At 28.5% G+C, this 10,577-nt stretch overlaps 1 protein-coding gene and 1 pseudogene across 1 annotated transcript; both read left to right on the forward strand.

Moving 5' to 3' along the window:
* Positions 1-5,505: 5,505 nt before the first annotated feature.
* On the forward strand, positions 5,506-8,564 carry LOC118738345 (annotated as a pseudogene).
* Positions 7,084-7,749, forward strand: LOC118738599 (jerky protein homolog-like). Its single transcript, XM_036469532.1, has one exon. It carries the CDS (start codon positions 7,101-7,103, stop codon positions 7,719-7,721), a length of 621 nt encoding a protein of 206 aa, XP_036325425.1. The 5' UTR covers positions 7,084-7,100; the 3' UTR covers positions 7,722-7,749.
* Positions 8,565-10,577: the final 2,013 nt, after the last annotated feature.

The raw sequence follows: 10,577 nt of genomic DNA on the forward strand, positions 1-10,577 counted from the left end.
ACTTCGCCAATTGCTCCTATAGTTGAGTGTCCCTTCCTGAAGCCATGCTGTCGGGGTGAAAGGCCTCCCTCGCTTTCTATGGCTGACGTCAAGCGTATTTTGAGCAAACTCTCCATCATTATGCCTGCTGTGTCTAGCATGCAGAGTGGCCGGAAGGATGAAGGAGAGTTTGGGTCCCCTTTGCCCTTGGGTATAAGCACCAGTCTCGCCTTCTTCCATTGGCTTGGGAAAACCCGGGCCCTAAGGCAGCTGTTGTACATGTTAAGCAGAAGATCAGGGCTCGTTTCCGCTGCTAACCTAATTGCCTCCGCTGGTATGCCATCTGGGCCTGGAGCCTTGTCGGCTTTCATGCTTTTCAGGGCTAGCTTCAGCTCGTCTGTCGAAAACAGTGGTGCCTCGGCTTGCTCCTCGACGAACACTGTGTCGGCTCTTAGTGGGTGTGTGGGAAATAGCGCATCCACTATATTCTTAACTCGGGCCTCATCCATCGCCTGTGATGATGTATGGAACTTTTTCATCATTATTTTGTATCCCTGGCCCCAGGGATCGCGATCCACTTCGTCACATAGCGCTTTCCAGCAGTTCCGTTTACTCTTCTGTATCTCGGCCCCAAGTGCTTTCTTAGCGCTTTTGTAGGCTGCTGCTCTGGTCAGCGCCTCGGGTCTACCACGAGCGCGCGTTGCGAGTCTACGCATTCTATGGCAGGCCCTTCGCAGCTCAGCAATTCGGTCATTCCACCAGTATACCTGCTTTTTACCTGATCATGCTCTCCTCTGTGGCATTGAGGCTTTGCATGCCCGGTGAATGCAGCGCATAGTTTCAAGACACAAGACTCCCTGTTGTGGATCTCTCCCGTTGTGGGTGAAATACCTTGGGAATCTGCTAGGAGTGACGTTTGGAGACAGGTAGCAGCTCACCAGAGTGATTTGCGCCATTTTAACCCAGACGTAGCAGCGTCGACCCCGCTGCTCTCTGCGCGATGGTTGGGGTTAGCAATCCATATCGCGGCCGAGCCTGATTGGTCTACATGCCAGGTTTCCTTTGTTCTATAGGGTTCACTGATGATGACCGCGTCTGCTCTTTGTTCAAGAACCTACTCCTGTTCAAATTGCCTTGTATAAATTTAATCATATTCTCCCAAGCTTTGTCTTAGCCTCAGCAAGGGCATCTCTGAAGGCCTTGCACGCTCCCGACCCGGGCAGGTGATTGGCATTTTTCTGTCCATCTCCTGCCGAGCACAGGTAGCAGCTTGGGCTTTCTTTACATGCAGAGGCTATGTGGCCCTGCTGACCACGTTTCCTGCATGAACTGCTTCTGTCTGGGCCTTTGCATTGCGCCTTTTTGTGGCCATACCCCAGACAGCGTAATTAGCTATAACTTTAGTTCACATATTTCTTCATCAAACAGGCTCAAATAATCCAATTGGACTAAATTCTAATATTGACAAAATTCCATTTCATCCCTACTTTTCTTATAAGGACATTGTAGGATTTATTGTAATAATTATAAGTCTAATTATTTTAACACTAACTAATCCATATTTATTAGGTGATCCAGATAATTTTATCCCAGCTAATCCATTAGTTACTCCAGTTCATATTCAACCAGAATGATATTTCTTATTTGCTTACGCAATTCTTCGCTCAATTCCTAATAAACTAGGAGGAGTAATTGCATTAGTTTTATCAATTGCAATTTTAGCAATTCTTCCATTTTATCATTTAAGTAAATTTCGAGGTATTCAATTTTATCCTATTAACCAAATTTTATTTTGAACTATAGTAGTAACAGTTATTTTATTAACCTGAATTGGAGCACGACCTGTAGAAGACCCATATGTATTAGTAGGACAAATTTTAACAGTAATTTATTTTTTATATTATATTATTAATCCACTAATTAATAAATGATGAGATAACTTAATTAATTAAATTTAATAAGTTAATGAGCTTGATAATAAGCATATGTTTTGAAAACATAAGATAGAAATTCTATTTTCTATTAACTTTACTAAATTAAATCACCCACATTAAATAAATTAATAATAATTTTAAACCAATAAAAAACAATAAATAATTCAATGAAAAAGGTAAAAAACATTTTCAAGCTAAATATATTAATTTATCATAACGAAATCGAGGTAAAGTTCCACGAACTCAAATAAATACAAATGAAATAAAAGTTACTTTAATATAAAATAAAATATTTAATAAATCACAACCAAAAAAAATTACACAAAATAATATTCTCATAAATAAAATTCTAGCATATTCAGCTATAAAAATTAAAGCAAATCCACCACTTCTATATTCAACATTAAACCCAGAAACCAATTCAGATTCACCTTCAGCAAAATCAAAAGGAGTACGATTAGTTTCAGCTAAACAAATGCAAAATCAAACTAAACTAATAGGAAATAAAATAATAACAAATCAAATATAATATTGAAAATAATAAAAATCAAGTATATTATAACTCCCAATTAAAAAAACAAAAGACAATAAAATTAAAGCTATTCTAACTTCATAAGAAATAGTTTGAGCAACAGCACGTAATCCCCCTAATAAAGCATAATTAGAATTATAACTGTATAAACACCTAAACTAGTACAACACAAAAAAAATAATAACCCTAAATTAAAAGAAAATAATTTAACGAATAAAGGAATACAAATTCAAACAATTAAAGAAATAAATAAAGAAAAAATAGGAGAAAAATAATAAGATAAATAATTTGATAAAAGAGGATATGTTTGTTCTTTAGTAAATAACTTAATTGCATCACATATAGGTTGAGGAATTCCTATAAGTCCAACTTTATTAGGTCCTTTTCGAATTTGAATATAACCCAACACTTTACGTTCTAAAAGAGTTAAAAAAGCAACTCTAACTAAAACACAAATTACCAAAATTAATTTACTAATTAAAGATAAAATAAATTTAAAAAAAAACAAGTACTATTTGTAATAAAAATTATATAAATAAATTCTAAATTTATTGCACTAATCTGCCAAAACAGTACAATTAATTATATTCTTTAATTAAAATATAATTATTCTAATACCTGGTCCTTTCGTACTAAGATATTATAATAAATTAAAGATAGAAGCCAACCTGGCTTACGCCGGTCTGAACTCAGATCATGTAAGAATTTAAAAGTCGAACAGACTTAATATTTAAGCGACTACACCTAAAAATATATCTTAATCCAACATCGAGGTCGCAAACTTTTTTATCGATAAGAACTCTCCAAAAAAATTACGCTGTTATCCCTAAAGTAACTTAATCTTATAATCGTTATTAACGGATCAATAAATCATAAATTAATGATTTTTAATAATTAAAAGTTCATTAAATTTTAACATCATCCCAACAAAATAATTAATAAAATTAAAATAAAATATATTCAAAAAAATTAAAATAATATTAAGTATAAAGATTTATAGGGTCTTCTCGTCTTTTAATTAAATTTCAGCTTTTTAACTAAAATATAAAATTCTACAATAAATTTATATGAAACAGATTATACTTCGTCCAACCATTCATACCAGCCTTCAATTAAAACACTAATGATTATGCTACCTTTGCACAGTTAAAATACTGCGGCCATTCAAAATTATTCAGTGGGCAGGTCAGACTTTAAAAATAACTCAAAAAGACGTGTTTTTGTTAAACAGGCGAGTATATACATTTGCCGAGTTCTTTATATAAACTTGTCAAATAAAATTATATATACAATATAAAATATACTAATTTTATCATTATTAATTTTCATAAAAAATGTATGAAAATTTTTTTATAAAAACTTTAAATAATAGTAAATAATAAAAATTATAAAATAATTTATAACAAATTTATAAATGATTGAAAATTCTATTCATACATTTTATATTAAAATTACTAATTTTTAATAATTTAGTTTAAAGCTTATCCCTTAAAATATTCAAATTAATAACTTTTTTATTTTAATAAATAAACAAAAAATTAAAAACTTGTAAATTAAATTTATTTCTAAAAAAACTAGATACCTTTATAAACGAATAACATTTCATTTCTAATTATCTATTTAAAATAATTTTGGCACATTAACTTTAATAAATAATTAACTCTTATAAAATCGAGATTAATAAAATAATTATTAATTATTTGATAAACCCTGATACACAAGGTACAATAAATAAAATTTTCTTTTTAAATAATAATTTTTCAAATTATTTCAATTATCTTTCACAATACTTAATAAACTATTATTAATATTATTTTTTCACTACAAATTACTAAAACAATAAATTATATAATTATTTTTAATAAATTATAAATAAAATAAATATAAATTAATAAATAAATATTAATCAATTTATATTGATTTGCACAAAAATCTTTTCAATGTAAATGAAATACTTTACTAAATAAGCTTTAAATTGTCATTCTAGATACACCTTCCGGTACATCTACTATGTTACGACTTATCTTATCTTAAGAATAAGAGCGACGGGCGATATGTGCATATTTTAGAGCTAAAATCAAATTTTTAATCTATAAAATTTTACTATAAAATCCATTTTCATTAAATATTTCACATTTAAATTCACTTAAATAATTTTATTGTAACCCATTTCTACTTAATTATAACCTACACCTTGATCTGATATAAATTTTAATAAAAATTATAGAAAATTATTATTCTTATAAAATATTCTTATAACGACGGTATATAAACTGAAAAACAAATTTAAGTAAGGCACATCGTGGATTATCAATTACAAAACAGGTTCCTCTGAATAGACTAAAATACCGCCAAATTTTTTAAGTTTCAAGAACATAGTTAATACATCCTTAGTGTTTATATTTACATTTTAAATAATAGGGTATCTAATCCTAGTTTATTCACAAAATTTATAAGCTTTAATCTAACTAAAATAAAAATTTATAAATTTAAAATTTCACCTAATAAATTTACAATTATTTTATTTATATAAAATTTAACTTACACTGAACTAATTTTATTTGTATTATTTGTATAACCGCGGCTGCTGGCACAAATTTAGCCAATACTGTATGAAATTACTATTTACAAATTTCTTTGATTAATAAAAATAATTACTGAGAAGATAATAAAATTTATTTATTATTTAAATAAATAAAAATTAATGCAAAAACTTACATATAAAATAAATCAATAATAAAATTTTAAGCTAAAATAAAACTTTAATATTATATAAAATTAATTTAAATGTAAAACTTTATAATTTCAATTAATATTAATAATAATAAAATTTAAGTAATACTGTATAAAAATTAATTTTTATTTAAATAAAATCAATTAGTATTTCCTCCCTACAAATAAACAGACCCCCTATCATATTTATTTATATTTATAAATTAAAATAAAAAACTATCTTTTTTAATACATTTTTTTTATTTATTTATATATATTTATAAAATAAATAATAATAAATTATATTTTTAAATATATTATCATATAAATACAGTGCACTCGGCATAACGTCAACCCCCCATTACGTCAACATCCCAAAACGTCAACCCTTTTTTATTTGTATTGTCTACTCTAAAACGTCAACCAAACCTCAAAGCTCTAAAACGTCAACTCAAATAATTCAAAGTTTTAGCTTTAGTAACGGTTAAAATACTTTCATACAACCGTGTGTAATTAGCAGGCATGGGCAGAGAGTTAGCAGGTGCTAAAAGAGCGTAAGAGTCGCGTGTACGTATACAAGCGAGAGCGCTGCGATGAGAACACGACAGCATGCAAAATGAATTAGGCACACTAACACATTCTCACTTTTAGCTCACGCTTGTTTGGGGTAGTGCCCACATCTGGTAATTAGTTTTAGTTTTGGGGATTCCCCTTGTGTCTATTGATGGGTAGTTATTGTCGTTTTCTGTTCAGTTGCTTTCTTGATCTCGTTAGAGTTGCGCGTATAAAATGAGCTCAAAAAAACCAAAAGTTCTTCAATTGCAAGAAAAAGCAAATATTTTGGATTTATTACAAAAAGGTGCAAGTGCGACGGCTTTAGCGAAACAATATGGTGTAACAAAATCAACGATTAGTAAGATAAAATCCAAAAAAAGGCAATTTTGAAATGTGTTAATAACACATTTTCTGGGCCGGGAAAAAGGAAGACATTACCCAGCAAAAAATCGGTAATCGCTTTTAGTGGTAACGTGTTCTAGAAGGCATAGCGTTATAATGCCTTCAAATTTTTCGGCTTCTTTTAGGCATTGCCGGTAATGCAAAGTAGAATGTCCAACAATATTTTATTTATTTCGCTTCTTTGTTTGATTTCGGGGAATGCAAAGTAGAATGTCCTATAATATTTCTTTTTAAATTCGTTTCTTTGCTTCATTTCCGGAAATGCAAAGTAGAATGTCCTACAATATTTTATTTGTCTCACTTCTTTGCTTCATTTCAGGGAATACAAAGTAGAATGTCCTACAATATTTTTTTTATTTTGCTTCTTTGCTTCATTTCGGAGAATGCAAAGTAGAATGCTGTATCGTAGTCAGCTGAAAAATAGAATGAATACCCAAAAATTCTTTTTCTACCGTTACTTTCTGTGGAAATTTGTCTCGCATAAAAATCATGTTTTGCTTTGTTCAATTTGCAGCGAAGTTGAAGTCAGTCAATGAAGTGAAGTACAAGAGTGAGGAAATACAATTTTAAGCTTAGTTAAATATGCATGTATGTACATACCGATTTATAAGAAAATCTAAATACCTAAATAAATACATATGTATGTATAAAAGCTGATTTATAAAAATTTTAATTAATTTTAATCTTTTAAGACATTTTCTGATTTCAATTTAATATAAATAAGTATGTACTTATCTAGGCATTCTACATTAGTTTCTCTGTAAGGCATTCTTTGTTCGCTTCTCTGGATTCTGTTTATCCATGCGTTCTCCCTTCGTTTGAAGGTAATGCTGCGGGTAAGGGCTTACCTCCAATGACATGCCCATGTTAAAATAAGGCCTTCTTGAAGCGAAAGGGTAAGCCATTCCCATTGCCTAGCTCGTTTCCACTTTCGTTTCTGTGGTAATGGTGTTTTTTGCTGGGTAAGAGCATCAAAGCTGCCCAAAATGGATAAATGTTTGTACCGTTGGTTTATTAAGCAGCGGGAAAGAAATTATCCTATAAATGCATTAGCGCTGAAGGAAAAAGCTAAAGAGATTCATCTAAAACTAAAAGAAAAAGATTCAGCTTTTAACGCAAGTGATGGGTGGCTGCAAGGATTTAAGAAACGATTTGGCATTCGACTTCTTAAAATATCTGGAGAAAAGCTTTCTTCACAGCCTCAGCTTGTTGATCCATTTAAAGCAACTCTAAAAGCAAAAATCGAAGAAATGGGTCTATGTCACGATCAATTGTACAATGCTGATGAATCTGGCTTGTTCTGGAAAATTTTGCCAGACAAATCTTATGTATCAAGTGCCGAAAAGAGTGCTCCGGGAATGAAGACGGAAAAACAACGAATCACTTTTTTATGTTGTGCTAATGCATCCGAAAATCACAATCTCAAACTGCTAGTAATTGGAAAAGCTAGAAATCAGCGCGTTTTTAAAAATTTCAACTGCCCTACTGAGTACACAAGTTCCAAGTCCTTATGGATGACATCAACTATTTTTCGCGATTGGTTTCATAAATCATTTGTGCCGCAGGTTAAAATTTTTCTTATGTGGCAGAATAGACATAATTTTTAACAATTAAAATTCTCTATTTTTAGGTAACAGAGTTTCTTTCAAAAAAGAATCTGCCAGTTAAAGCACTTCTTCTAATAGATAATGCTCCATCTCATCCAAGTGAATTGGAGCTTAAAACAGAGGATGGAAACATAATTGCAATGTTTTTTCCGCCAAATGTGACCCCACTAATCCAGCCAATGGACCAAAATGCAATTAAGATAACGAGGCTTTACTATAGAACAAGTCTTTTAGCCATGATGGCGGCAAAAATTCAGATTTAGTCAGTTCAATGAAAACAGTAACATTAAAGGATGCTGTTACGTTTCTAGAGATCGCATGGAATAAAGTCAGTACAGACACTATGGCTAAATGCTGGAAAAATCTTTTGAGTTTCACGGAAACTGAGGAAGATCCAGAGGAAAATATTCCATTTAGCATTCTGAAAGCAAATATGGATTCGGAGCTTCAGCTACTAATGACGCGCGCAGTTGATGTGCTTAATGAATTAAATCCTCAGGTTTGTCGTTTTTCTTAAGCCATTTTAGGGACACTATCAGACATAGTTTTAATATTTTTTATAGGTTGACAGTGCCATCCATTGAGGAGTGGAATCAAGATATTTTGTTGGATGATGTTACTGGGTCGGGACCAAATGAGGAGTTAGAAGTGTCCGATGATGACGCTTACGATGTGGATGAAAATCTACAAACAGTAAAGCCAAGCGAAGCCATAGAAATTTTTAACCGGGCTTAGGATTGGGCCGGATGCGATAATGTTTCGCAAGATGATCTAAATGTGTTAAGACGTCTAAGGGAGAAGGCTGTATTTCAATTATTGGAGCGGAAAAAACAGCAGAAAAAAATGACAGATTTCTTTTAAGAATAGATACATATGTATGTATGCCATGATCTCATGTAAAATATTTTTTTTTTGTTTTATGTATTTAGGTTGGAAAACTTTTTTTGTTTTTCTCTGGATTTGCTTTATGTCTGATTTTATTTTCCGAGCAATAAAAACGCTTTAACCTACAGTATTAACTAAATTTTGGCTTTAAATTTGCACATTCAAAAACGTCAACAATTTGATAAATGTCAACACTCGCGGTTTTAATTAGTTGACGTTATCCCGAGCGCACTGTAATAAACCTTTAGTAATATTATGTAAAAATTAACTTTTATTTAAATAAAATCAATTAGTATTTCCTCCCTACAAATAAACAGACCCCCTATCATATTTATTTATATTTATAAAAATAAAATAAAAAACCATTTTTTTTAATATACATTTTTTTATTTATCTATATATATTTATAAAATAATTAATAATAAATTATATTATTAAATATATTATCATATAAATAATAAAACTTTAGTAATATTATGTAAAAATTAACTTTTATTTAAATAAAATCAATTAGTATTTCCTCCCTACAAATAAACAGACCCCCTATCATATTTATTCATATTTATAAAAATATAATAAAAAACCATTTTTTTAATAAACATTTTTTTATTTTATTTATATTAATTAATAAATAATTAATAATAAACTATAACTATAATATTTTTATTTAAATAATAAAATTTTAAAAATATTTTATAAAAATTTATTAACATTTAAAAAAAATTTATTAGTAATTATAATAACTAATTTAATAAAACTTAATAAAAATATTTATTTTAATTTATTAAATAAATTTAATAAAATTAATTTTTTTTTTAAATTCTTATTTAATTTATAGATTAATATTAATTAAATTTTATTTGTTTTTTAAATTTTATTAAATTTATAAATTTAATAAAATTTTAAAAATTTTTAATTAAATTTATAAATTAATATTAATCGAAATTTATTTTTTTTTTAAGTTTTATTAAATTTATAGATTAATATTAATTGATTTTTTTTTTTATTTATATAAATATTAAAATTTAAATTTTTAATTTTTCTATCTATATTTACATATATATAAATATAAATATATTTATATGTATATATATATACATATAAATATTTATATTTACATATATATAAATATAAATATTTAATTGTTTATATATATAAATATCTTATATAAAATATTTCTTTATAGAAATAAATATATTTTAAATTAACAGATTTATAGAAATGAAGAGGGTTTTATTTATATTTAATAATTAGTAGCCATACCTGCATGTATATTTAATAAATATTATTAATATAAATACTAAATATACTGATAACTATATATTAATATATATTTTATTGAGAAGTAACTTTTATATATATTATATATATACATATAAATATTTAATTTATTAATATATATTATATATATTCCGTTTCTATATTATATATATATGTATATAAATATTTAATTAATATATATATTTCTATTATAAATAATTATGTGGACCATCTATAAGCCATATTTTTAAACAGTGGGTCAAAAAGACCCGTTCTGGTTCGAGTTGATGGGTTAAACTTTTGATAGGTTTAACATAACGGTTGATAAGATTATTGCAAAAATTTATTGATAGCGACATAAATTATCCCAATAACTTAACTTTTAAAATTTTTTATTTCTTTAAATTTAAATAGTACATACGGATCTGGCCTGCAGAAAAAAATTATCAATTGATAAAAAATAACCCAGTTGTAGTTAGCTTTTTTGCGGGATTTCTATAAAATATATAACTTGTTGTTAGCTACAAAAAGCTAGCTTGAAACTAGTTGACAAGTAATGCAGGAGTAATGAAGGAGATTGTTTTCTTTAAACGCGTTGAGGACAAGTAAAAGGAAGATCGAAATTTCATATTATCATTTTGAAGTTATGTCTGACGGAGTTCAAATCGCTAGCTTAGAGTGAAATGTTGCTAAGTCCACTTTTCATGAACA

Source organism: Rhagoletis pomonella, unplaced genomic scaffold (genome assembly GCF_013731165.1).
Source record: "Rhagoletis pomonella isolate Grant_MI unplaced genomic scaffold, Rhpom_1.0 Rhpom_scaffold_00004, whole genome shotgun sequence".
Classification (NCBI taxonomy): domain Eukaryota; kingdom Metazoa; phylum Arthropoda; class Insecta; order Diptera; family Tephritidae; genus Rhagoletis; species Rhagoletis pomonella.